Source organism: Scaptodrosophila lebanonensis, unplaced genomic scaffold (assembly GCF_003285725.1).
Source record: "Scaptodrosophila lebanonensis strain 11010-0011.00,11010-0021.00 unplaced genomic scaffold, SlebRS2 tig00000043-arrow-pilon, whole genome shotgun sequence".
In the NCBI taxonomy this organism is placed as follows: Eukaryota; Metazoa; Arthropoda; class Insecta; order Diptera; family Drosophilidae; genus Scaptodrosophila; species Scaptodrosophila lebanonensis.
In genome coordinates, this window is record NW_022060545.1 from 6,970,700 (window position 1) to 6,998,571 (window position 27,872).

Genomic DNA, 27,872 nt, shown 5'->3' on the forward strand with positions numbered 1-27,872 from the left:
AAATACAACCATAAAAATCAGTTGATCTGCCTGTTGTAATATTGTCTTCTCACCAAAGCTATAGCACTATCTTAGAGATAAGAATATACAACTGGTTGCGGTGCAGTTAAGTATATACATACAAGTACATATGTATATACATACGTGTTTACATATCTAATATAGAAAGGTATTTCACAGCGGGATTGTTTATGTGTAATCGGAAGTATTACTTAGATTAGCGCCACTCTTCTGTAATACGAACAATACTTACCAATTTCAAAAATATTGCTAAGCATATTAATAGCTTTTACATATGTAGATGCGTCGATTTTAAAACTTGAATGCAATGATCAGTTGTTAGCACATTGATGACCAAATATGATTGATATGTACTACCTCCTACTCTGTAACTGCTTTCCGATATGGGTATAAAAATAAACAAAATGTTACTAAACTCCAATTTGACGTTGTATTTCTTTTGTATTCAACTTTCGAATTGTTTAAATAGTCTAAATATGACACGCTTTATGTAGGTCTCATAAAGTGCACTCATGTTAAAAATCATATACATACATATTAATGTAAGTCTGAATTGTATTTAGTCCTAGACTACATTTATGTAAACAGTTTTGTTTTTCTTTTAGAAAAATAATTTAAAATGAAAAAAGAACAACATAATCACTTAAGTAATCCTTAGATACTAAAGCTAATAGGCTAATTAGGCGTGACTTCATGCGTTTGCAAACGTCTTAGAATAATCATATACATATTACAATGCTCGGTGTGTTTGCTAATAAACAACGATATACAACTCTTAAAACTGGATTGGATTGATGTATTGATATATTGAATTCATTTTTATATTTGTATTTGAACTATGTAATTTTCTTTTTGATAACTTAATATAATAGCTTTTTCAACTTTTTTTCTGTTGCCAATTCCGATTCTTCGCGAATTAGTTAGTGAATTGTGTTGCGTACGCTTTACAAGTGTGTACAAGTACATACATATGTGTGTATTTGAGAGCATTTATGCTTGCATTGGTATGTAAAACTATGTTATACAAAATAAAATTGGGGAAACAACAACATATTAGTGGAGTTATATTTTTGGTAAGTGTCCAAGGAATTCCTTACACTCCCTGCACAGGCATCGACGAAAACTGCTGGTGAGTGGCCATTTTTAACATATGATTAGCTATACTGTCCACCATCAGGCTGTGTGGGGAAACCTCGATGACTTGCGATTTATTGCGGGCATAGAATCGCTGAGTTCCTTGAGGCGCCACATAGGTGAGCTCTCTCGGATCGGCGGCACTTATCCAAATTTCGCCTTCAGAGTGCCCTTTGAGTATCAAATGATCGCCCGTGTTGATGGCCGATATCTGATAATCAAAATCTGGGGAGGGCAGTCGATGCACGTGCAATATCCGATGAGTTGGTGTCGCATGCGACATCTCGCACGCAATAACACGCAGCTCCGACTGTTTGTCCGGTTCCTTGAGGTGCTGAAAAAGTATCAGCATGCTGCTCATATCGATATCGAACGTAGGATAATACATGGCGCCCAAATTTCGACCCAACTCGAAGCCGAAGTCATAGTTCATGAGCATGTCACCGCTGCGATGATCCCAAATGGCCACCTGCGACAAGCCATACCCAATAAAGCGATCCTCCGTCAAGCACTCAATGTATTTCAGTTCGTAGCGCAGCTGCTTGAATTCGCGGATACTGGCCAACGTGTCCAGTGTGGGTGTGAGCGAGTACTTGCAGAGTCCGGAACGTGGTTTGCCCATCGACTGTTCTTGCTGCCAAGCCATAATAAAGTAGCGCGACTCTGTTATGGTCGTATACAGGACACAGCCCGGCTCACTGCAGACCGCATTAGAGAGAGATAGCACCACAGTTAGTTGACTAGAATTTAAAATAGACGGCCCTTCACTCACCAGTTTACAGCGTCCAAATGCACCGAATGGATTTTGGGACGTAGCTCCTCTTCACAATAAAAGTAGACATTGACATACAAGGACAGAAGCACGCGTTCCCGTTTATTATGGTCCAGCGCATGACTACGCATCTCAACGTAAACGGGTGTGGAGTTGTGCACACACAAACGATTCGCAAATGGTGCCGTAATCTCAACATCTGCAAATATCAAAACATATTTGGTTGGTGAGGAAAAAGAAAAAACAAAATAAGTGTATATACATCTATATAAGAGCAGCGCGTATGATTCACACAGATTTTTGTTTGGGTTGGATTGTGCATCAGTAATTGTAAAACGTCCTTTCATTTATGATAGCAATGTTGGTCTAATCAACGTACAAGCTTTTTAGGAGATCAAAACGTGTGGTCCCTAACTAACGTCACAATTCACCAACGTAGTATAGGCCTTTTTTTTCTTTTGTATGTCTTAAAATTAATTTTGGTAGTTTCACGTTCCCGACTCTTAGGGTAATATCCTCAAAATATATATGTTATTATACCTACCATTGGTTATGCGTCGCACCCGACCCAGATGGACCCATTGTTGCTGGTCAGTAGCGCCAAAGGACCGCTCCGAATCGCTCATGTAGGCATTGTATGCTCGTCGTTGGGTAGCAGTATCGTTGGCATCTGTCGTCTCTTTACGCACCAGGTTGTAGATCTTGCTGTACTTCCAAAACGTGATAATCTTCTCCTGCAGTACTATAAGCTGATCGAGTTCATAGTACATATACAAGACCTTGCCGTGCTTTCCCGCCAGAGGATTGCGGAGCATGGGTGAGCCCGAGGTCAGCCGCATTAAGCCGCCCGGCGGCGTCTGTTTGATATCGGGCAGGCGATCCTCCATCATCGCGGTTCCTGCGCTCTCGCGTCGGTGCGAGAAATGAGTGCGTGGTGGCGAGGGTACAACCACTGCAGCTGGATATGTGAGAGCAGGCTTGGGTACATTCTCATAAGGTGGACCACCAGCATTGTTCTCAAGGATAGGTAAATGCTGTTCGGCTATCTTACGCAAGTTGTTCAGGAATCGCCGTGAGGCTGCCGTTTGAATTGGTGGCCGCACCATCGTTTGTTTAGTGATAAAATCTTGCGTTTCTGTAGCCATTCGTATCAAATCCAATTGCCGCTTGGATAGCTGGGTAGTTTCTTTGGGCGTGGCGGCAGCCGTGGCGACCAGCGCCTCAGGCATGGGTAGAGGCATGTCAGCCGCTTTCTTCTCCTGAGTGTTCGTCAACGGTGCCGGCAATGATTTGGCTCGCACCGGCTTCACCGTTTTCAGTTTATTCTTGGCGTCTTGGCGTAATTGCGCCCTTGCTGCCGTAGCGGCACCTCCCTTGCCCGGACTAGTCTGCTTGGTAGCTTTCGAGCGCACCGACGTCTTCTTGCTGGGCGCTATTTCCTGCTGCTGTTGCAGACGATGTTGCTCTGGTGGATTGTTAATCTCCAGTAATTCATTGTTATCGAAAATAACTTGACGCACTTCACGCTGCATGGGCGCAAGCTGGGAATTCAGTTGTGTGGTATTTAGTGTGGTGGGTGCTTTGTCCACCGCCTTTTTCAGTGTCGCTTTAACAGCCTTTGGTGTGCGCGTGCGGTGAATAGCCGCTGACCCACCACTCAGTCGGCCTGGTGTCCTGGCATCGGACAGCGTGTAACTCTTCAAAAGATTGATTCGTCGGTTTCGGAGCATTTTGGAATTTAAATGGGTGGTCGAGCGCGTGACCAGGTCACGCACGTAGACATGCGTCTGTGCTTTGCGTGATTTGTGAGCCGAGCTATCGGCTGCATTGGTACTTCGTCGCGCTCCATGTTTGTTGGCAGCAGCTCCTCCGGCCTTCTTACGCTTTGGACTGGGACTGCTTTGAGATTGCATTGCCGTCTGCCTGGGCGGCTCAGTAGAGCGACGGGTCGGCGAAGGGGACGATTGCGGCGTTATGACGGTGCCGTGCTTTTGCTCACCCACGCGATCCTCCAGCGAGGGCCGTGGGGTTACGGCCGGTGTTGGTTTCGTAGCTGCATGACTCATGGCCTGAACTATATAAATGGATGGCTTCGTCTCGCGTGCCTGTTTCAGGCGATTTTGCATGCTCTCGTGCAACTGACTCTCTGCGGGCGCGGCAGCAGCGTACACCTGAGCAAAGGCTTGTTCTAACGTCTGATTATGCGCCAGGCTTGTGGACGATGATTTAGAATTGGGATCAGCACCGTCGCCTTGTGCGCGGTAATAATATTCAAACATTTCACGAGAGGATGACTTGCAGGGTTCCCCAATGCTCTGCATATGCACATAAGGATCATTGACTGCGTCCAGCTTAGGAGATGTTGGCTCACTGGTTCGTCGAAATTTCGGAGGAGTTGTTTCATCCTTGTCGGTTGTAGCACTAGTACTACGCTCACTGCTGGTTGTTGGCGGGGCTGCAGCCATAGCCTTCTGACGTCTTTCGCGCCTGCGTCCGCGAACGTCGTTCCGCATCCGATCGAGCTGCTGTTGGGTGCGAACACGCAAGGAACGACGAGCCACAGTGCAGTTAGCGAGCTCACGCATTGCTGTGGCCACGGCATTGGCGGTTGCTAGTTCGGTGAGGCCTAGATAATTGCAGAATTCGTGCTGCTCGTAGAAAAGGGCATCCTGAACATTTGCACATTCGTTGCTATCGTTAGGTTTAGGTGAAGCAGCTTGGGAAACTAATGATAATAAATGTATTCATTAATTAGCCTTTATTAGCTTTTTATATAATTTACTTACCAGTTCGGTGCTTTGGTGACTGAGCACGCATCACGTCTAGCACAACGTCGGCAAAGTGTCGACCCAATGTGGTTGTTGGCGCCGACTTGGAAGCATTGGGAGTCAACTGTGCTGGCGGCGGAGGAGGCATGCAATGCTCTAGATCTGTAGTTGACGTCTCCTTACACTCGCTTGTTAATGGCGCAACAGTTTCCGCCACCAATGGCTGTTCCACCACCGGCGACGTTTGTGTCTGCGTGTACGAAGTTGTAAAGACTTGTTCTTCCTTCTCCAACAATTGTGTGCACTTCATGTCCTCCTGCGGCACTAATGTAGCACTGGAACCAGCCTCCTTTAGCTCGCACACCTTTTCCGATATTTCCTTACAGTTTTGTTCGTCTTCTCCGACTACTTCCTCAATTATACCATCGTCGTCATCCAGCACAATGGTTTCATGCCTAACATTCTCCTTAGCCGCAACTGGATTGCTCTCTTCCGAATTGTGCATGCCATCAAGCAGCCGCTTATAGCTCTGGCATACTAGCTTGTTCTTGGTTAATGTCAGTTCACTGATACGTGCGTGATCCGCCATCTCACTTTGTCGGCGATTCAGGATCCGCCTGGCTGACATCTCTAAGCGAGACATACTGTCGGCTTCGGGTTCATCTTTCTGAATCGCTGACACATCACCGGCTGCTTGCAAAAGATCCTCAGTGATCTTGAGCAGATTTTTCGAAAGCGTTTCGCAAAAATCTTTGAAGTTTTTCTTTTTTTTTGAGCCAGCGCTCTCATTATTAGTCCGTAGCTGTACTTCATGATTCTCAAATGTCGTATCAAAATTCTCCACATCTTCGACAGCTTCGCATTCCACCGAGAAATCCCAATTTTCCATTTTCTCGCTGAGGCTCATCTGTGGCTGCGTCTGACAGATGTTTGCCAATTTCCGATCCATCGCCTCAGCGGAAAGTGTGTTCTTTAGCAATGGATACCGCCGAGTTGTAGGCGGCAAAGCTGCACTTGGCGAAAGCTGATCATCGGCCAGCTCATCGTCGTAGTCATCACAGTCGCTGCCATTTGGCATCGATGATGAACTAACTGGAAACTCTGTAGTACTGCTATGATCATGATCGCTAATGGTTAGTGGTTGTGTGGCTGGTTGAAACTGTGCCAGCGGTTGGGACTGTGACAACGTTTGAGGCTGGAACAGAATTGTTGGCTGTGGAAACAGTTGAGGGTGTGGCGGCGTTTCGGGTTGTGCTGTATGGGCTTCCAAGTCATCTCTTTCTTGTTGTTTCGGTGACAGTGGCTTTCGCTCGGGTAGCGGCGTCTGTTTTTCGATCGATGCTGACTGCTCCTTGGGTGGCACTATTTCATGTGACTCTATATCGCTGCCGATGGTTATGGTCTCTTGTACATCAACCATAATGTGATGCTCATCTTGTTCTTGTTGTTGCTGCTGCTGTTGCCGTAGCTCCTCTTCCGCACGCTCTTTGGCAATCTGAAGTAACTCCTGCTCTAAAATATCCTCCTCCTCCTCAGTATTCTCATCGCACTCATCATCATGGTCCTCGAGCTCATCCTCATAGACAGGGCAAATATCTGGCCGATCTTCTTCTAATGGAGTGTCGTCCACAAAAGTGTTATTTTCATTGTTCGGGTCGTCGTCGGACTCGCCGTCGTAGCACACAAGACGAGGTTCGATTTCTTCTTCTACCACAGCCTCCTCATCATGTTCCAGTGGTTCTTCACTTACCACATAAAGCTGTTGGTCCTGCTGCTCCAGTGCCGCGTCGCTGAGGTAAACGTTATGCGCGTCTACATTCGACTCCTCCTCGGGAACCTCTGTTATAAAGGCGCCATTTAGATGCTGTGGGGTCACCTGCTCTGGCAGTAATTCTAGGAGGGTGTTCGCTCCGTTACTGGCAATGAGAAAGGCACGCGCCAAGCCCTGATCCTGGGAAACACCATGACTTGAAACAATAATCTCGCAGCACTGCTCGTTTGTTAGCAGAACGACATTTCCTGCACCTCCTCCAATCCCATCGTAGATGACGCATTGTGGTGGTGGTTGATCCGACGGAGACTCAATCACTTCTTGCATCTCCATATCGTCCGAGCGCTCCACAATGTCAATATTCTCCCCAATATGAGTGTCGTCGCCATTCATGAGTATAGATCCTAAAGCGTCATAGCTGCAAGCTGCAGGTGTGTTTGCCATAAAGGACGACGTTTGGGAGGCCACTACTTCTAGGAAGTTAATGGATGCAGAAGCATGTTGGGAATCTACAAAACTCAAACGTTACTCTTTTATAATAATCGTTTACAAATATACGTACCTTCAATGTTTATTACTTCCTCGGTGCTAAGTCGCGTCTTCTTTGGCGGTGTGCAATCCAAGAAGCCATCGCATGTGGAACTCTTGGGCGTTGGCGTTGACGTCTCATCCTCGCTGCGACGAGCGGTACGATGCAACTGGCTGCGGCACAGACCAAATATAAGCTGTCCAGCAATATCGTTTTCGCTAGGCCTCTGGGTCCCGTCGGGCCAATGGTCGTCAAAACCCTTGAACTCATCGCCGTCTGCACTCGATATCAGACTTTGTATGTCGTTATTATCTGTAATAATTTGCAGCACGCAATCTACAGCAGGGTCCAGCAGATGCTCAGATTGTACCTCAAGTGATTGTGCGGCCTCTAGAGTTTGTTTTGCGGTTGTAGCAGCCATCTCCGCATCCATACTGGCGGAGCATTGGGCCACTGAGACACCGATATCTTGCGCGTCGGCAGGAGGAGAGAAGACATCGAGCAAACGCTCTTCAGCCGCAGCGTAGGCCTTCAGAGTTGAGGACCACTTCGACATGACCACGTACTATTGGAATCTTGGGCTCATATGGGACTTATATACGAAGAACCGCTTTTACCGTCCACACACACTATTCGATCCCTAACTCACGGCAGAAAAATAAAAACGCGAAAAACAAATTGATATGCTTTTGAATTTAGCACGTAAAATTTAAATAGGAATATGCTTTTTTTAGTTTTTTACTGAACGGTACCGAATCTGTATATGACATGATTTTCCAAGCCTGTATTTAGAAACTACTATTAATTCTTCATTTATTTGGGAGCAACAAATCGCCGCACTTGTCGTTATGATAAGAAGAAGATCGGGTATCGATACTGCTGAATTGGTATTTAATTTTAAGTGCATAATCTTTTTTTCAGTGTCAATATATCATTTTGTCGGTGTTTTATTATTTCGTTTGAGCCAAATTCATTGTTAAACTTGGTAGAATCAGCAGTTAGGTCAGTAATAGAAGTTATGGAATTATGGAATATACCGAAATAATATTCCACCCTTCAAAATAGGGTCACTCTAGCGCACAGACGCGCAATCAGCTGGAGACTCGATTGCTCATTCTTATAGTATCACGCTATTCAAAAAAGAAAAGTGTCGAGAGTGCTACATAATACACACACGGGCTGCGCTGATAAGCAAACAAACAGAGTAGCTTTTGAAATAAATTTATTTACGGCAGTCATAGCTCAGAACAAAATACACACAGCGCTCGAAGTGAGCACATCGTTACTAGCTCGTCTTTCATTTGCCTATAATATCTACAAACAATCTTTATATACGTATATGCAGTATTCGTGGATTTCGTCTCTAACTGCCAGCGAATGCTCGTAGCAATTGTTTAAAGTTTTCTATATATATAGTGAGTGATTGCAACAGCCAAAAGAAAATTCAATAATGAGTGACAAGCCTGTAAACGGTACTTGCAACGGCGATAGTGATACCGCAACCTACAACAAATGCAACGGTACACAGCCACGTAAGGATGTGCGTGTGTGGTGCGATGGCTGGTGAGTGTGAATTAGTTAAAAATATTTGTATTCATGTACATATGTATATATTTTTGTTTCTGTTTTATGACATTGAAAATAGCGCAGTTTTCCGCGTATTACTGTTAATTGCGTCACACAAGGGGCCACAGTGTGTTAAAGCAAGTGAAATTTCAATTAAAATCGATTCATTTCATAAGAAATTTTCATAGTGTTTTAGACCGATGAAAACAATTTTGTGATTTGGGTTAATCTTATCCCTCATGCACGAGAGTGTGCAATTCTTGCTCTCTGTGGCTGTGCATATTTCAGGTTCAAGGTCAGCCACACAGCTAAATTTGTTTGATCTCCCAAATATGTATTTAAATTGCTGTCTGGGGAAGCGATTTAATTTATAGTCTGCCATATAAATATTTGATTGCGCATGCCAATTCTACTTAGTTTTCTGTGACGTAGTTTGTTTACTTTGGTCAGCGTCGAATAATTGCCATGTGCAGCCAGCTATTGAAATGATGATAATTACTATTTTATCGTATATATTTTTGCATCATTCCGTTTTAAACCTACCGACCAGTTCCCGCCCGACCGGTTACTTTTTTTGTTTTTTGTTTTTGTAAATGGGCACCAATTGCTTTTTATCAATTAAACGCCCGCCTAATGGAACGCATACAATAACTAGTTTTTCTTGCTTTATCAATCAACATAGAATTTGCTTTCCTCGTCTGGTTGCCCAAACCATGTATGTACATATATGTATTTATACTTGTATACATGCATGTATGTACAAAAGTAAAAAATAGATATTTATATATGCATGTACATACATATATGCCAAAAATATCTCGTCTATTTCCTGTACTGATGAGAGGAGACCTTTGTATGCAAGTATACAAGTCATCATACGACTTTCAGTGTGTACATCACAGCAACTCGAACCACGGTGGAGCTGAGGCTCTTGCTTTCAGTTTACTTCTCTATTCACCTTTCTCTTCGTTTGTGCAGCACGTTTGGTGTGCTTGCCGCATTTTCGTGGCTATTGAGGTAACCGGCTGTCATCTGCCCAACATCACGTGATTTTCTTGTTTTGCTTTTGCGCATGCCCCGTCCCACGCCCAGCCGGCGACCGAGGCCTTCTTACATATGTATGTATACATATCCATATATGTTTGTGTGTGGATGGACCATTGGCATTGGTACATATGTATGTACAATTGAGTTGGCATTGCATCCGCTGCGTCATTGTTTGACATTCTTTCATGGTCTGTCATGCACTTTGGACATACGTATGTACATATGTATAAATGTATATAAGAGTGTATGTGTATGTAGTGGACACTTAGCATTTCACTACAGGTCATGAGGCACCATCACCTTATAAAGTTGATTCGCAGCTATTATATACATGTACATATGTAAATGCTATACTGAAATTGCAACATATATAAATAGTTTAATTTGAATAAAGTACACATATGTATAGGAGTTTACGAGTATGGTGGGTAGTAAGTAGGTAGGAATTCTCAACACACATATTTTTAATCATATACATTTGAATATATACAACCCCAAGTTTCTCTGCAACCTATTTCAAGCTTAGAGCACTAGCTTCTGGGCTTCGGCTCAAATAAACGAAACAAGCTACGATATCTTATAAAATCATTTACAATTTACTGTACATAAGTAGAAAACACTCTGTTTTTACTTACTGAGCTGGATAATTATATTGGAGGTCAAATTTTACTTATAATCTAATATAATGTGGTACTCATTAATAAATCGTAAATGCCTTTGTTTCCGGGTGCTGATGAATATCATGCTATAAATGTTATTTCTACCAATAATCCGCACGTTTCCGTCCCCGTTCGGAATGATTTGTCAATGGGTCAAGCCCGAAATCAGCTGATGATAAGGCAGCGTGGAAAACAATTCGCAGATTCATTCAACAGCACACCAGTCAGCTGCTTCCCATATAGCCATTGCCTAATTGCCTAATACATAAATATGTACATAAATGTGTACACATGTGTGTGCTAAATTTAATTATAAACAAGCGCTTTATTTTTGTCGAGCATGTCTATTAACCCTGCTCTGCGCCTATCAGTAGGTGTAGATCATTGTAGATCATTGACGCAAACGCCGAAATCGCTGTCCCCAATGTTGCCACTACGACGGCCAATCTGAGCCCGGCCCAGTCAGTCAATGAACCCTAGACGAGAGTGTGTGAGATATCAAACAAATGGGAATGCAATGGCTGACTAGTGTAATGGCAATTTGTGTTCGAAACGAGTACATTCCTAATTACAAAGTATACCCCTGGCACCGCCTATAGTAACAATTCGTGGTGGTTTTTTTTTTGTACTGGCCACTATCGCGAGAGCGCAAATTCTACTCAGAATCGCGTGATATTTTTTAATCAACAACACACGCTGGTCGACGACGCCGTCGTTGTTGTCGCCGTCACTCATTCAATTGATTAAAGTCCCGGTCCAGGGCAGCTAGAGCCCCCAGCTATATGCTCATTGTCCCATTTAGTGCGATTGTCTCCACCCTATTGCGGCACAGATTTCTGTGCAAGATCTCCGGGAGCAAAGGTTTTTCGCATTCTCTTAATGAATGGCAATGTCTGCTTCACGCGATTAGCCCGCAAGCGAAGTAGGTGGACGTTGTTAGGCCGGCCGTCCCACCTGAAAATAAAAATATATATACAAGAAGTAATTCGCCATTATTTTTATAATATTTCATTCTTCTGTCCGATTATTCTTCTCTTCTGTGACGTCGCAGTTATTGCGTATACTTTTCACGTTGTTTCTTTATCAAGACAAAAACCATTTGATGATATTTTGTTTTATGGTCAAGGTAAATCGTCAACCTTGTTTATATAGAGTAGGTGTGGGAGTGATATGGCAGCTGTTTACGATTTGTGTACATTATATAACCTATTAAAAGCTCTTCTCCATTAATATATATATATGTATGTATGTAAGTACGTATGTATATGTGGGCCATTGCTAATTGCCACTGTACGACGAGTGGAAGTTTACCGATCGATTGGCCAACTGCGTGTTCGATATGACGGTATAATTCTTATCGTTAATAACATTAAAGCCATCACAGATTAATTGTATCAATAGATACAACTTTACTTAACATACACAGTTTTCCTTATTAAGCCTTATTAAATGATACTGTCATCAAAGAATCGCCCAAACGAAAAGTGGAAAACTAATCGCTTTTAGTTTAGTCAGAGTCTTTAAAAAGAGCTGATTTAATGATTAACTGCTACGTTACACTTTTCTTAGCCTACTAATGCCTAATAATAAATTAAGCAAATTAGAATTCTAAAAGGTCTACGAAATTGGTTTGAATTGAATTAAGCATTAAATACGTTTTTAAATGACTTAATTAAAATGCAAATAGTTGTTGTAGAATGTAGAAAACGCATTTTATAGTCAAATAAAGAAATATACCAATAATAAAACTAGAATATTTATAAAAACGTATTAATATTGTTATTTTCCTTTCAATTGTATGACTAAAATATTTAATTTTAAATGCAACTATCTGTTTAAAATTGAGTTTAATATATAATGTCTAGGAATAAATTCAGAATAGAAAACGAATTTTACATATAAATACAAATTTAATTTTGACAAAGTGCTTTTTTTTATCTCACTATATTTAAATAAATCGAACAGAAGTGATGAATGGCTTAAATTATAGAAAATTAAAAATTATTATTATTTGTTATTATTTTATTTTATTATTATTATTTGGAATTAATGATTCATCTGACACCACCACCCACGATAAATTGAGTAAATTCGTTTCATCAACAGATCTCAAGTGTGGCGGTTACGCTGTGGGTATGGCTATGGAAGAAAATTTTCGAGAACGCACCTCGAATCGGTTTAGCAAATGGCAGCGAGACTTTTTGAAAGCAATTTAAGCGTCAAGTCACGTCTCACAACGCATGAAAAACAAAAGATAGAAAGCCAAAAGCCAGAATGCCAAAGCGGGCACGTGTAGAGTTAGAACCGTTGTGGGGTCTATAAACAATAACACCATATAGCCATAGCATACACACACACGGAATAAAATTGCTAGATGGCAGACAGCAATCATCGACTATGTAGCAACCACCTGATGATCGCGTCCAAAGTACAAACTTGGGCAATAAACGTACAATTTGAAAGCCGCTTTTAAGCGTTGTCTGTGCTGCCAACAAGTAGAGCAAGCCGGTTGGGGTAGTCTAGTCGTCGCGTCTCGCGATGATCGGCGTCATAAATGTCTTTTCCAGACATTAAACTGTTGACCCATTTGTTGTTGCCTCTCTCGACTGTTCAATGTTACATTATGTAAATGACATTGTACATTGTATTTTGTTATTTCTTTGCGCTCAGCGCATTCGATTCAATTGCAAAAATGATATGCAATTTTTAAGCCCAGCTCGCTTGACATTGCACTTGGAATTGCCGCTTTTAAAATACACACATAAGCTTGAAAAATAGAAATCAAGTTCTGATTTAATAAGGAAATTAATTCGGCAGATACCAACTATTTGTAAACAAAAAAGATTTGGAATAACTTTAACCATTTGTAGAACAGACTTAAAATCTTTTTAATAGCGTGAATACTACAGTAATAGTTTAATTGAAAATGTAAAAAAAGTACTGATCATTTTTGAGAATGAACTTCATTTAAAGATTCAAGTTAAAGACTAATTACTCAATTTCTAAATAGCGTTGCTTGGACAAATGATATTTGTAATTACTTGAAGAAGATGATAGTTTGATTGGAATGGAGCTGCACACATACAAGTAACGGATCTTAATTTTAAATGATCTCATTTTTATTTTGAAGCTTTATGACGTATGGGTGATTAACTTGTTGGCTGGCAAAATATCGTCAGTTTTAATTATTTGAGTTAATTTTAGACCAGGTGTATGGACCCCATTGTTTACATACGTCGTCAGAATGCCAATTGAAATAAAATGTGCACAAATTAAAAAATTATAAATACATTCACCCAACAAATGTGTGTATTTCTATATATTGTATATAGCCAGAGTGTGGGGAACCTTGAGAATACCAGCCAGTCAGAAGCTCTTGAGAAAACCAATCTTTTTAACATTTTGCACGCGCTAAAAACTTGCATGTTAATTTAAGAGAGCAGATAAAAATAACAAACCAGAAATAATAAATAACAAAACATAAAATGTTTGAATGATAAAAACATTTCCGTCCACTTTTCTTTTGTTTTGTTGATAAGCGAATCAAGCAACAGTGTTTAACGGAAATTGTTAAAAATATACTGAGAGAGGGATTTGTACAAACAATAGAACTAATTACTGTTCATGTTCAACTTTCAGCTATGATATGGTCCACTTCGGTCATGCCAATTCACTGAGACAAGCCAAGGCTCTTGGCGATAAGGTAATCGTTGGCATACACACCGACGAAGAGATCACCAAACACAAAGGACCGCCAGTGTTCACTGAGGAGGAGCGCGTCAAGATGGTCAAGGGCATCAAATGGGTAGACGAGGTGGTTCTGGGTGCGCCATACGTGACCACACTGGAAGTGTTGGATCAAAATAACTGTGATTTTTGTGTACATGGCGGTAAGTTAGTCCAGTAAATTGAATTACACGTGATCTGATTATAATTCAAATTCTGCAGATGACATAACCATGACCGCTGAGGGCTTAGACACATATCATCTGGTCAAGTCGGCCAATCGCTACAAGTAAGTATTATCATTGTGAAAGTCAACACTGGCCGTTCCTTGGCAATAATTCAGCGAAAACCCTTGACCTTTGAAAGAGCTATTAGCTATTCCGTTTCTCTGAATACCACACGCCATCTAGAGCTGTGCGTGAATTCGGGCGTGATCGAAAAAGTCAAAAAAAGGCCGTGAATTTTATGAACATTACGGCTGCCAACATTATCGTGCGATTTGTATATATGCACCATTTCCTAAAATTCACAAAAATTTTAAAATTCTTCAAACTACATACACCACAGAAAGCATCGGGTCGGCGATTAGAACAATATAGTTATTTTAGTTATAAACAGCAAAAAGTATTATCACTGACAAAAAATGAAAGTGGGTGAAACTAAATTTAGAAACTGTGCCAATCACTTAAAGACTATTGGGTTATATGTACCTTCAAAAAATAACAAGTGAAACTGCTAAACATTTGCTTTGTTAATATTTGCTGATTGTAGTTTTTGTCACGCGCGCAGCTCTCCCATCACGCCAGCCTGAAACATTCAATCTCAAATTTCTTTAGTTGCGGGCTTATAAGCCATTTTTTTATGCGCTGTCAAACTGCCAGATGTTGTGTGCCTCATGCCACTGACGTGTTTACTAACTTTTTACACCTCCTCTAATCCGCAGGGAAGTTCGTCGCACCGCTGGCGTCTCTACCACTGACCTCGTGGGTCGTATGTTGCTGCTCACACGCAATCATTTCCGTCAAGGCTCCGCCGAATACGATATCGAGAAAGAAGGTATCCATTACTTGTTACATTACCTTGGTACTATAACTTAAGTTTCATTTGTTTATTATTATTAATATTTTACTATTGGTATTCACGGCCCCTGCACAGGTCATATTTTGTGCAACATTGGTATTCAAATTTTCATTTACTAACCGATTTTCAAACTTAATTTCACTTATCACCTATACACCTTTTTTACTTTATTTTTCCATACTTTTTTCTGCCCTGCATGCTGCGCAATAACACGAACCGACAAGTTCTAAGTATAACAAAAAATTTCAAAAATAAATTTTTGCTTTCTGCAAAGTATTTTATAACCGCATTGTAGAATCCTTAGGCCACGCACGCTTAGTATTTAATTTGAGTTTCCTTTCTGTTGCTAGTCATAGCCTTTGAACGTTAATACAACGAATTAACCTTTTGATTTATGTTGCTCTACACCTTTACTATTTCTCTTCTTTTTATTTCTATGTACGCACTGTTTACCACTAACAAAAAAAAAAAAAAATCAAATCAAAAACCAAATGTCAAATGAATGAATAATGCAAAAATTGCCAAATGTCAAAATAAATACCGATATCGAATCAAAAACCCGTGCGCCTGTCGTGATCAAATCAAAAACCGAAAATCAAAATTTTCCTGTAAATTACGCTCGCTCTATAAATGTAACGCTTATATGTCTATATCGAAAATTGATTAAAAACAGCTAAACTTTTAAAATTACAACAAATAAAATTCCACTCAGGTTCATCGAATATGGGTCAAGACTCGACAGCGAAGAGCCCCTGGACCGGATGTAGTCAGTTTTTGCCCACCACACAAAAGATTATACAATTCAGTGATGGCAAATCACCAAATCCGGGCGATAAAATTGTGAGTGAGCATCTGACGATCTTCAGACGCAGTTCGAAAAAACAAGATTTTCTTCTCTTTTTTAGGTCTATGTGGCTGGCGCCTTTGATCTCTTCCATGTGGGACACCTAGACTTTTTAGAGAAAGCCCATGAGCTGGGCGATTATCTGATTGTGGGTCTCCACACAGATCCTGTGGTCAACTCCTACAAAGGCAGCAACTATCCAATTATGAATCTGCATGAGCGTGTCCTTAGCGTGCTAGCTTGCAAGGTGAGTTCCACACATCTGATAATCCCTGATATCTCCAAATACTAATGTTACTTTTCACAGTTTGTCAACGAGGTGGTTATCGGGGCACCCTATTGCGTTACCGAAGAGCTGCTGGAGCACTTCAAAATTGACGTAGTCTGCCATGGCAGCACGCCCATTGCGATGGAAAATGGGAAAATTGATCCTTATGCCGTGCCAAAGACACGCGGCATATTTACACTTCTCGACTCCGGCAACAATATGACCACGGAGCGGATTGTGGAGCGCATCATTTCACATCGGCTCGAGTACGAGCGTCGCAACCAGGCCAAAGAGAAGAAGGAGATTGAAGCATTCGAGGCACTGCAGCGTCAAAAGCTTACACAGAAGGCGGGCTAGCTGCCTCAATAGTTAACAAAACACGCAGCCACACACAGTTTAGAAAAATTAGGCGTTTAGTTGAGTTCATCGTTTGTTGTTTTTCTCAATTTCTGTACCAAGCACGATCTTTTTCGATTTTTGTTTTGTTTTACATATTAAGCAATCCCAAAGTAGTTGCGGAATTGAATCCGCAAGCGTTAGTACAATTTAAAAAAGCTGCGGACCGCACAGGTAACTGCATGCTTATTATTTACAGTTATATCTACCTATATATATATATGTATGTATGTATACCAGTATTTAAAGTTTAAATTTTATGTATGTAAGCGCAAAATTTGTAAATTTTACTATGTTGTAAGTGTAGAGTGAACAACTCAGTAACTTTTATGATATACCATATAAGGCTTATACGAATCCAAGTGATGATGAATGGATGGATGGATGATGCGGTCCAGGCTGGTAAAGACCGGTTAAAATTTTAATTTGTCTACAAATTATACGTAACTATATATATTTTGGAACAGCTAATGCTAGAGATTGAGTTTCGAATGTACAGATAACAGATTAACAGTGAAATTCTTCAAATCTTCAAAAGCTCCCTATTTGGATTGCATTTTAAAATCTCTGTATTATAAGTTCTTATTGTTTGTTATTGTCCACCAGATCTTTCGTTGACCCCTCGAAAGCTATCTGCAAAATTTGCTTAACATAATTAGTGTGAATCCATATTAGGTGTACAAGCTTTTTCCAATCATTGATTAAATGCAAAAGTAAATTACTAATAAAAGTATTTATACATATGTGAACTTTATTTGACCAATCTATTGCTTTTTCTCGCTCGTTATGTGCACCTGAATGCTAAATTCCTGTCCCTGCCGGCCCACATTCACCATGTTCGCCAAATCCTCTAAGCTGATGAGCATGCAGTTGCTATCGTTTTTTATGAGATCGCGGCAGGTCTGCGTCTCCGCTTGCAGTGGTCGGGCCTTGAAGCGCTTCGCATAATACCGTGAGGAGTTAGCCACCTGCACCAGGCCGCGAAGTGATATGGAAACACCCTGCAGTGACGTGGCAACCCACAAGACCAGCACCTCCCTCGCCTGCTTGCTGCATCCCGGTAGAGCGTTCATAGTGCGACAGGCAAAGAGGAGAAGGACGCCATGCTGCGAATATTGACGATACTCATTTGGAAGGAAGGTGTTGCGTGCACAGGTTTGGGGATTTAAGCCCTCACGCTGATAGCCAAACACGCCTAGTAGTGCAGGTGCATCTCGAATCAGATGTGCCACATTGCAAGTGGTTCGCAGAGGATGCTGCGAAAGAGGTTGTTTTAGCTCCACGAAGGGAATGTGGCGATGCACCTCCAGATAGTGGGATAGCCAACTCTGAGCGTCCAGCATGTGTGAACATTTGTGGCAAGGGCACTGCACCATTCGAAATCTGGCCCAGGGTGATTTGTTGCTTTTCTGCTTAAAGATCGGTGGACGACGTTCAGTGACTTCCGGCGTTATAGTCGACTCCTGAAGAGTAAGTCGTTTTTGTGACTGGACAACAGGCAGGCGGTAATTGGAAAAGTGCTTGGCATAAAGAACATGTTGGGTATCCAGAAGCCGCTGCTTGCGCTTCTCCTGTCGGCGAAGCTGCTTTCTGGTCGGTTCCTTTAGTGGCTTAGGCGCTACTGGTGGCTTGCTTGGCTCAAAAGATGGGTTGGAAACAGGTGGCGGGCCGGCGGACTCCATGTCAAACGATTTTACGACATAATTTGAAGCTGAGCTAAAATTTTAAGACTATTGTAATGTGCTGGAAATATATTATATGTTTGATTTTGGGCTGACAACATATTACATGTTAAATTTGTGTGAAACTCTGCAAAATTCATAACATGCATACATATCTAGAAGTTCAGGTGAGCATGTTATTGGTATAGTCACACGTATATTTACGAGTACTTATGTATTTATAATATTTACTGAACTTCCCAAATAGTTCTTGGCCTGTTATATTTTATTTCGTTAAAAGGCTCTTTACATATTTCAAAGAATTTGCAACCCAATTGGATTGATATATGTACATACATTAATTCCTTTACAAATGTAGATGCCTAATAATAGTAGGCATATTTAATATTTTGGATCGTAGCACAAATTCATCCCAGTCTTTTCAACAAGCTGAATCCTATTCGGACAAAAAGTAATTTTAAGCAAATCAGTCTTTTACAATAGAATTCGAGTGTGCCATGGAAAACCAAAAGCTTCGGATACTTAGTAATTTGCAACGTCAACCAATTAAGAACTGCTCCCAAATTTAAATGTATTATTAATTGCCCAACCTTTCGGCCAGGCATAGACAAAAATTATTTTAGACTCATTAGAGTGCTCCTCTCCACGGAAATCTTTAGTAAAAGGCGAAAGATTTATTCGACAACTGAAGAGAAGCCAGAGTAACTTCAACAGAGAAAAGCGATTGCTTCCCAATCTCAAGTCGTACGCACCGGTTGTGAATTCGAGCGCGCAAAAGTTGAAAAATGTATACACAACGCACACACTGCTGCTTACTCAGTCGCCAATGCGCATGACGTATCGCTCATTTTCTTGCAACCACCACAGCTCTTCCAACGTCGTTCTTTATTTTATCAACGAAGTAATTTTACTGTTTGTATTTATACTTCGTATTTATACTTCGTATTTATAAATGTATGAAAAAAGAACACACAAAATACTCATAAGCTTTATGCGAAACAGCAAGATAATTAAGTTACTCAAGGGAACTCGAAATTGCACAATCCTCCCTTAACAGGAACAAAACAAGTCAGTTAACCACTTTGACAGCATTAAATATTGTTACTGTAGCAAATTTTCACAACAAATATCTTATAATTCACAACCGGTTCAAACACATTTGTGGTGGTCTGAATTACATTTTGTTGTGTAGAGTTATCGCTTCTCGGCCTTATGGCTAAGATCAAAGTGTAGTATCTGTTCTTATCAGCTTAACATCTGATAGATCCTCCATCGGAGGACAACAAATGTTAAACTGATTTTTGGAAATAGACGGAGTGCTAGGAGCTTGCTCCACCTCTGTCGCGGGTTGGCCCGGTATTGCAGTACCGCCGGGATTTCGGCCCAACTAATTAATACATTGAAATAAAGAGGTTCAGTTCGTGAAATTGGTAGTTAATGTTATGTGCGTTTTCGAAATTGATTGTATATGCGTATTTCTGCGTGGGCGACACGTACTTAGTACAGATTGTAAGGGTTTTTATATTTTGTGATACGTGGATCTACAAACCCCTATATTTTAATTATTTCAACTTATATCCAAGTAATACCACTCTTAATGTCTTATCATAACTCCCTTAATTTTTGGAATATTAGTGCTTTATTTATCCTGAGACTTATTTAAGGTATAGTTTTGCAAGCACATAACTAATGTAATAATAATAATACACTTTCTTTCTGTCTTTGAAGTCTGTTGAACTTATATTTACAATATATACACTAAACTAAAACCGGTGGTGTAGCTCAACCGTAACGGCTGCTGTTTTCGACCTCATTGCTTGCAGCAATGCTGTTTTTACTGCACTTGCAATCTTCGCCGTCGACTCGTCCTTTTCCTGATGCCAGAATCCGAATGCCTTCAGCGAATTTGGGAAATCCAGACATCGTCTCTTTTAAAGTTGTCATCATAACGGGCAGGTACATGAAGAAATCTTTAAAATGTCCAACGACAGTGTGGTAGTCGACGGGTCTGTTGCCTCCGCCTGTGCCTTGATAATTGCTGTCATCTATATCATTGCCTGTGGGATGCGCAGTGCAGGCACGGCACACTAAACAAAATATTTCAGATATTACTTTAACTTATCAACAGGCATTGAAGAGTTAAAAACCTTACCCAACAGTAAAACCATTGCGGTTACTCGAAGCTTGTGGTGTCTCATTGCAGTACTTTTTAGCTGACGGATTTTTCGTAAATGTACAGCTGTATGTTATGGTGTCGGCATTTTATAAAGTTGGGTGCCATAAATATCAGCATGGTAAGCAGAAAATTTCAAGAACTACTCATCTTGTATAGTGGGTATGCTGAAGTAGCACAAAAATATGACCGCCCTACTAAAATTCGACGTTCAATGTTATTTGGGATTTTGGTGCAATGCTTTACTTTTGTTGAATGGCAACCTAAATACTTTTGGCATATGCAATGCAGCAAAACATTGGTGACATACTTATAGTTTTAAATAAGAGAAATCGTACATTTCAAATAACTTCCCATAAATATACGTTTTAAGTGGATAGTTTTTAATAAGAGAAATAGATCATTTCGAACAACAGCATAAATATACGTTTTAACATGTTTATATTTTTAATACTTCTGCTAGGCTTTTGAAATGCTCGGCTCGAGTATATCGGGTATCGAGTATATTTTCGCACAGAGAATACTTGCCAATAAACAATGGACACACTGGTCATATCAGCTGAGTTTTTATATGGCACAATTGAGAGATTATACAAACAATTTTGCTTTTTGCAAATTCATTTATTAGTCAATTAATTATAAGTTTGTGATGCTGAGTCGTTTTGCAAATGTGTGTGGCCAGTGCGCACATCTGATCAGACGGACACTCCCACAGCGACAACTTTTACAACAGTCAACAGCTCGTGTTCGCACGAAATCTACTTTTGGTGGCCACCGACCGGATCCCGGTGCTGAAGCGGCCCGAAAGCTCCGTTTAAGGTCCACATTGTATTACGTCACTGCTGGTGGAATATTCATTGTGGGTCTAAGTTATGCAGCGGTTCCCTTGTACACTATATTTTGCCAGGTGAGTTACTATAATCCATGCCTGTGTCAATAAAAAAACAATTTTTTTTGTAGGCGTACAGCTATGGTGGCACCACTTCCGAGGGACATGATTCGGAGAAAGTGGAGCACATGGTAAAGGTAAATGATCGGATACTAAAGATCCGATTTAATGCTGACATCGGCTCTTCGATGCGGTGGAACTTTAAGCCACAGCAATACGAACTAAAAGTGGCTCCAGGGGAAACTGCCTTGGCTTTCTATACGGCCAAGAATCCTACGGACAAGCCAGTCATTGGCATCAGCACATACAATGTGATACCATTTGAGGCAGGCGCATATTTTAATAAAATACAGTGCTTCTGTTTCGAGGAGCAACAGCTAAATCCACACGAGGAAGTGGACATGCCGGTATTCTTCTACATCGACCCAGAATACGTAAAAGACCCCGCGTTGGAATTTTGTGACACAATTACGCTGTCTTACACGTTCTTTGAGGCCAAGGAGGGACTGAAACTTAATTTTCCCAGCTACGCGAAGCCCCATGTTGCGTAAATAACGTTAAATATTCGTTAAATGTATAAGTTTATGCAATAATTTATTAATTTTTGATTAGCTCATGTTTTAAATTTACTTTGTTTTGCTGCTCAATTTCTTGTTCAAAGTACCGATAGCGATAAATTGGTATCACTGTCCAGGGCTGCAAGCTGTGACCCTAAAACAGCTGATAAGGCACTCTTCCCAGTTTCGTTTGCCGGCAATGGCAATTGTTTTTAGGGTGAAGATTTCTTATCAAAGGCCGATTAGTAAATTCTTTAATATACATATGTTGGTGCAATACTTATGTATATAGGGACTTCAAGTAAGTTGGGGTTTTTAGATTTAAATTGTGCGATGGAATATTAGCACAAACAACTAAGGAGTATTCCAATTGCATTAAACTTTACAAAGTCAACCCATTTTGCAAATGCATGTACATATGTATGTATGTGTGTATATATGTATATAATGTACATACACATGTATTAAGACGATGCAATCTAATATCCGTTGGATTGCTGGCTAAGCAGTGCAGTTAAAATGTTGCAAAAGTCTGTAAATTGAAGCTTCATGTATGCATATGCTTGTATCTTGTAAAATGTAAATTAAATGCAATTAAAATAACGTTGTTTTATTACAAGACCCAAAGTTCAAATACTTCCCGCCAAATACTCTACGAATAATCGACAACGCCGATCATTGCGCCGCTCTCAAAGTTTATAAATAGATCAGACATTCTCCAGCATCGCCAGCAGCAGCAGCCGCTTCCGCCGCAGATAGGAATATCGGTGCGTAGACTTATGCGTGAGGCGCCTTCGAGAGACGAAATGAAATGTAATTAGTAATAATCGGCGGTAGTTGTGACATGACGTGGACATGCGCGTAATTGTGGTTTTGCTTTTAATTTGTGCACTGAGCACTGGCTCTCTGACAGTACAGGGCTATGAAGACGATCCCCGGTCGAAGCTGCCTGCGGACCTGGACTATCAACCGCCTACAGTCCTCATTACGGTACTGGTGCGCAATAAGGGTCATGTATTGCCATATTTTCTAAGCTATTTAGAGAAGTTGGACTATCCAAAAGAACGCATTTCCTTATGGTAAGCAGAATGAACTAGAAATGTTTCTAAGATTTATAATGTTCATTTTATCCGCCATTAGGTTGCGCTGCGATCATAGCACCGATAACAGCATTGAGGTGCTGCAACAGTGGCTTGAGCACTCGTCTGATCTATACCACAGTGTGAACTATGATCTCGACAACGTCACCAGTTCGTACCGTAACGAAAGCTCACCCAACGATTGGCCCGTCTCGCGGTTCAAACATGTTATTGAACTTAAGGAGCAAGCTATGGCGTATGCACAATCTATTTGGGCCGACTTTATATTCGTAAGTATTGTATTTAATCGTAAATATTTGCCTCCATTCATAAGTGTTCTCCATTAGTTCTTAGACGTGGATGTTTTACTCACAGCTCCACAGGCACTCAAATCGCTTACCAGCTTGCGGTTGCCCATTGTAGCACCGATGCTGCTCTCGGAGGGTCTTTATTCGAATTTCTGGTGCGGCATGACATCGGATTATTATTATCAGCGCACTGATGAATATAAAGAGATATATTATGTGAAGAAGGAGGGTGTGTTCGAAGTACCTATGGTACACACCGCTGTATTGGTGGACATGAATTATAAAGGCGCTCGGTATTTGACATTCGATCGGAAAAAATTAATGGAAATGCAAAAATATCACAGCGAATGGTCCCAAGCAGAGCAAAAGCACGTACGGCCATATAATGGCCCAGTGGACGACATCATCGTATTTGCCATCTCAGCCAACAGTTCGGGCATACCATTGTTTGTTTCGAATCAGATTCCCTTTGGCTATGTGCTACAGCCTCTAGAGACGAGCGACACGATCGATCAGGATATTCAGCAAATCGTCAATATAAAGGCGAACATGGTACATGACCTTGGTGCTGTGCCGCCAGTGTTGGATTATTTACAGCCCTATCTCTATAAACCAGAGAAGTGAGTAGCAATTTGTATAAGATCTGCCAAGCCATTCACACTACCTCTTAATTAGAACAAAGTTAACGTTGGACCATATTTATATGATCAATTTGGAGCGACGGCCGGAGCGAAGACAGAAAATGGAAAATCTCTTCGCAGAGTTGGCACTAGACGTGGAACACTTTTCAGCAGTGGATGGCAAGTGCGTAAAATAATATTCGTGTAAATGTGTCGAACCCTATTCAAATTACATTCTCTTTCTAGAGCACTCAACGCAGACATTGTCAAAGATATGGGTATCACAATCTTGCCAGGCTATGAGGATCCCTATCATCATCGTGCCATGACAATGGGCGAGATTGGTTGCTTTTTGAGTCACTATAAGATCTGGCAGAAAATTGTGGAGTTGGAACAAAAGGAAGTCCTCATTTTAGAGGATGACATACGTTTTGAGCCCTACCTCAGATCGAATGCCGTGCGTGTTTTAGAACAGGCCAGAAGTGTGGTCGAGTACGACCTTATGTAAGAGAAAGATGCGTCTATAACAGAAGACTGACATTTTCAGTAACAATTTTGTTTGTTATATTAGCTATTTCGGTCGGAAACGTCTGAAGGAAAACGAGGCAAGAGTTGACAGAGCAGACAACCTCGTGCATGCCGGCTATTCGTATTGGACGCTTGGATATGTCATCTCGCTTCAAGGCGCCCGCAAGCTTCTTGCGGCTAAGCCACTTGAAAAGCTTATACCTGTTGATGAATTTCTTCCAGTCATGTTCGATCGTCATCCGAATCAAACCTGGAGCAGCGCATTTAAGGACCGCAATTTAATTGCCTTCAGTGCTGCACCTCTGCTGCTTTATCCTACACACTATACCGGAGAGACAGGCTACATTTCGGACACTGAGGACTCTGTAGAAGTGACTGCGGCAGCGGAAAGTGTGGTCGGTGGGGCGCGATTAAAAAGCGATCGCGAACAAATATTTGCCAACGATGAAAACATTTTGGAAAAAGAGCTGCAATTGAGAGAAAGCAGCAGCAATTCTTTGCCTAATGTAGCTGGCAGCATTGCCAAAAATCATCAAGAACTATAAGTTCGAGTTCTGCATGAGTGTTTCACTTGAGTGTAGCAATTCAGTGTGAAGGTAACGGCTCACAGCATGAAATATAGAACTCTCTCCGACAGATCTAAGTAGCTTAAATATGACATTGACGATTAATCTCACTCTTTACTTGTAATCGAACATTGAATGTCTGCTTGAACATCTGCAGTGGAAATCAAGCGATATTTTAACTACATAACCGTTTCGCACTCATGCAGGCAGTAGTGGAAGGACAAACGAATTTCTTTAATGCCAAATTTGTACACTAAGTTTACTAAACAAAGTGCCTTAACGTATTACTTATAAGCTCACACCAACTTACTCGAATCAAATCCAACGAATGTTCATTCAGCTAGCTTTAGTTTCTTACTATGCATATCTCTGTGTAATATTAGTTATGTGTTTAGCTAAATAACTATTATGTATAAAGTCGCATATCAAGTGTGTGTTTTCTGTAATTGCCTTTAAAATGCAACAGCGGCTGTTTTCATTGACTAACTAGAAGTGCTAGAATCTTACAGCTAATTGTTGCTAACTGGCTTGACAGGATCGCCAAGGCAATGTGTTTTCAATTAATAGTGCAGCGTACGAATATATATAAAGTGCCGAGCACTGACAAAGTTTTAGTTAATCGCGCGCCTCCACGCGTAGCATTAATTTAAAGATAGCCGAGGCTAAAAATGTTTGTTCGCCTATTAATTATAGCAGCGTTTTTGTGTTTAAAATGTTCGCATCCCGCGCATGCACAGCGTACAGAATTGGATCAAGTTTTTGGAAATATGTACCGACCTGTACGTCTTCTGGGTCTGGCTCTTTTTGGCCGCACTGGCGAACAGCAGGGAAATTTGAAAAACCTCAAAGCATTGGAAGTATGTGCGAGAAATAAGAAATTTCTGATCGTATCATAATGTCGTCCTATTGCTTTGTAGCGCACCCAAAATGAAGAGGTGCTGAAGGATGGGCAGTCCTTTTGCGATGCTCTTAAGGGACCCGGAAGTCGCAGCGTCACGCCACCCAGCTCTGTGCATCGTCTGCGACCCGGTGACGTTGACATCATAGGAGCACTCGGCGACTCCCTCACAGCGGGAAATGGAATTTATGCCAGCAATGCGAACCAATTGACCGTGGAGAATCGAGGAGTGTCTTTTGCAATAGGCGGGCATGGCAATTGGAAGCAGTATTTGACTCTGCCGAATATACTAAAGGAGTTTAATCCCAGACTATATGGCTATGCCTTAACTGATGGCTTGGCCTCGGATCGGACATCGCGTTTCAATGTCGCTGAGCCGGCTGCTATGTCACGGGACATGCCCTACATGGCAAGAGTTCTGGTGAAGCGCCTACAGCGGGATCCGCATGTGAATATGGAGCGTGACTGGAAAATGGTAACCCTATTGATAGGCAACAATGATTTCTGCTTGGATCTGTGCTTGAACGACCGTCCTGCAGAGACAGTGGCTCGACATGAGCTTAACATGCTGCAGACATATCGGTACTTACGGGACAATGTGCCTCGTCTGATCCTTAATGTGATACAGCCTCCGGACTTGACGTTCCTTATGCGTATGAAGCGACTGCCTAGGATTTGTTCCCGCATCCTTTTACCCTTCGAATGTCCTTGCCTATATGGCCTGGCCGCAAAGCGCCGCCTGCCTAAGCTGTCACCCATTATAAAGCAATGGCAGGCAAAGGATAAAGAGATTGTGAATCGTGCTGAGTTCAACACAGAGGTCTGTACTTGTGTATTGGGTGGAGAAATAGAAGGTTTTTCTTTAAGTTAGACAATTTATTCAGGACGGGAAGGTTCTGTAACAGCGGTCCAGGACGTTATTTTTTTGCTACGTCAATGCACCGCTGTTAAAACGTTCCAGAAAGTAAGATCTTGACATTTTTAAGTGGAAAAAAATAGATCAACTTAAAGGACCTTTTTGCTTTCTATTTGCTCCCCAATACATTTGTATATTCTTTTACCATTATATTTTAAAATATTAACTTTGTTTTACACACAGACCTTCACCATTAACTACCACAACTTTACCACATTTGATGAGTTTATAGAGCTTGCGAATGGCCGAACTGACTTGCGTTTTCTCTCCTACGATTGCTTTCATTTGAGTCAGCGAGGCCATGCTATGGGTAAGTCGAATATCCGTTTTGAGTATAACTATAAAATTCCTACCCCTGCAGTGTCAAATGCCTTGTGGAATAATCTGTTTGAGCCACCGTACAACAAGAGTTCAATGGATCCACAACTCATGCGCGTCTTTCGTTGTCCCACAACGCAACAACCTTATATCTTAACTCGTATCAATAGCGCTGCCAATTTTAAACTTTGAGCGCTAAGAGTGGCTGAGAAGCACTTGAAATGCGTGCGACTCGGGTCAAGTTCAACCATCGTCTAGGCGAAACTTGCTGGCCATGCGTGGATGGAAGGCGGCACTTAAAACTGTCTACTCAGATAGCCAGACAGTCGACGCGTGGATACATAAAAACTGTTGATGCACAACGTAGAACAAATGTGGGCAAATATTTGCTGACAACAGAGAATGCATCAACGGCTCTGACTTGTTCTAGCCACTCAAGTTCAATGTCTACATATACAATGGAGAATACCAAATCAGGCGTAGACGACTGTTGAATACCTTTAGAATGGGGGAATATCAAAGTTATTTGAATACAAAAATTATAAAGCGATCTGTGAAGGTGTAATTTATATATTGGATCGATTGCTATATTCGGGAGTAATACCTGCTTTGACAAAACTCACTATGGTTGAAAATTGAAGTTAAATGCTTTTAAGAGCTAAAAACAGGATAGCAACATTCGATTTTTAGATTTATTTGGCTATTGCCAATATTTGTCAGCAATGAAGAGCTGGAGTTGTCGGTAGATGGCTATTTT

General features: G+C 41.2%; 7 protein-coding genes and 2 non-coding genes across 12 annotated transcripts; 5 read left to right on the forward strand and 4 right to left on the reverse strand.

Moving 5' to 3' along the window:
* Positions 1-812: 812 nt before the first annotated feature.
* Positions 813-7,732, reverse strand: LOC115622901. The gene is made up of 5 exons (XM_030517020.1): positions 7,029-7,732; positions 4,714-6,975; positions 2,472-4,652; positions 1,928-2,126; positions 813-1,853 (listed from the first exon to the last, which is right to left on the reverse strand). The coding sequence occupies exons 1-5, from the start codon at positions 7,549-7,551 to the stop codon at positions 1,115-1,117; spliced, it is 5,904 nt and encodes a 1,967-aa protein (XP_030372880.1). The 5' UTR covers positions 7,552-7,732; the 3' UTR covers positions 813-1,114.
* Positions 7,733-8,127: 395 nt separating this feature from the next.
* On the forward strand, positions 8,128-17,335 carry LOC115622902 (ethanolamine-phosphate cytidylyltransferase). Of its 4 annotated transcripts, none has more exons than XM_030517022.1 (7): positions 8,128-8,558; positions 13,907-14,157; positions 14,216-14,282; positions 14,937-15,076; positions 15,807-15,913; positions 15,979-16,164; positions 16,225-17,335. In XM_030517022.1, exons 1-7 carry the CDS (start codon positions 8,446-8,448, stop codon positions 16,540-16,542), a joined length of 1,182 nt encoding a protein of 393 aa, XP_030372882.1. In that variant the 5' UTR covers positions 8,128-8,445; the 3' UTR covers positions 16,543-17,335. The 4 variants fall into 4 exon arrangements, with proteins under 4 accessions (XP_030372882.1, XP_030372881.1, XP_030372885.1 ...); XM_030517021.1 differs by having other exon boundaries at positions 8,129-8,558; positions 14,937-15,049; positions 15,747-15,913; XM_030517025.1 differs by having other exon boundaries at positions 8,129-8,558; positions 14,937-15,049.
* On the reverse strand, positions 17,313-18,378 carry LOC115622903. The gene has a single exon (XM_030517026.1). The coding sequence runs from the start codon at positions 18,261-18,263 to the stop codon at positions 17,346-17,348; it is 918 nt and encodes a 305-aa protein (XP_030372886.1). The 5' UTR covers positions 18,264-18,378; the 3' UTR covers positions 17,313-17,345.
* Positions 18,379-18,848: 470 nt separating this feature from the next.
* LOC115623291 lies at positions 18,849-18,968 on the reverse strand. The gene has a single exon (XR_003995391.1). It is a non-coding gene; the product is annotated as a U5 spliceosomal RNA (small nuclear RNA).
* A 491-nt stretch (positions 18,969-19,459) lies between these two features.
* Positions 19,460-19,655, forward strand: LOC115623300. Its single transcript, XR_003995400.1, has one exon. It is a non-coding gene; the product is annotated as a U2 spliceosomal RNA (small nuclear RNA).
* Positions 19,656-19,903: 248 nt separating this feature from the next.
* Positions 19,904-20,480, reverse strand: LOC115622905. Its single transcript, XM_030517028.1, has 2 exons — positions 20,416-20,480; positions 19,904-20,350 (listed from the first exon to the last, which is right to left on the reverse strand). The coding sequence occupies exons 1-2, from the start codon at positions 20,459-20,461 to the stop codon at positions 20,046-20,048; spliced, it is 351 nt and encodes a 116-aa protein (XP_030372888.1). The 5' UTR covers positions 20,462-20,480; the 3' UTR covers positions 19,904-20,045.
* Positions 20,481-21,010: 530 nt separating this feature from the next.
* Positions 21,011-21,950, forward strand: LOC115622180 (cytochrome c oxidase assembly protein COX11, mitochondrial). The gene is made up of 2 exons (XM_030516068.1): positions 21,011-21,343; positions 21,397-21,950. The coding sequence occupies exons 1-2, from the start codon at positions 21,086-21,088 to the stop codon at positions 21,874-21,876; spliced, it is 738 nt and encodes a 245-aa protein (XP_030371928.1). The 5' UTR covers positions 21,011-21,085; the 3' UTR covers positions 21,877-21,950.
* A 3-nt stretch (positions 21,951-21,953) lies between these two features.
* Positions 21,954-25,446, forward strand: LOC115622179 (glycosyltransferase 25 family member). Its single transcript, XM_030516067.1, has 7 exons — positions 21,954-22,183; positions 22,503-22,961; positions 23,023-23,251; positions 23,309-23,889; positions 23,945-24,073; positions 24,136-24,393; positions 24,461-25,446. Exons 2-7 carry the CDS (start codon positions 22,738-22,740, stop codon positions 24,960-24,962), a joined length of 1,923 nt encoding a protein of 640 aa, XP_030371927.1. The 5' UTR covers positions 21,954-22,183; positions 22,503-22,737; the 3' UTR covers positions 24,963-25,446.
* Positions 25,447-25,750: 304 nt separating this feature from the next.
* LOC115622363 (phospholipase B1, membrane-associated-like) lies at positions 25,751-27,307 on the forward strand. Its single transcript, XM_030516278.1, has 4 exons — positions 25,751-25,870; positions 25,937-26,701; positions 26,981-27,107; positions 27,159-27,307. Exons 1-4 carry the CDS (start codon positions 25,751-25,753, stop codon positions 27,305-27,307), a joined length of 1,161 nt encoding a protein of 386 aa, XP_030372138.1.
* The last annotated feature ends 565 nt before the right edge of the window (positions 27,308-27,872 follow it).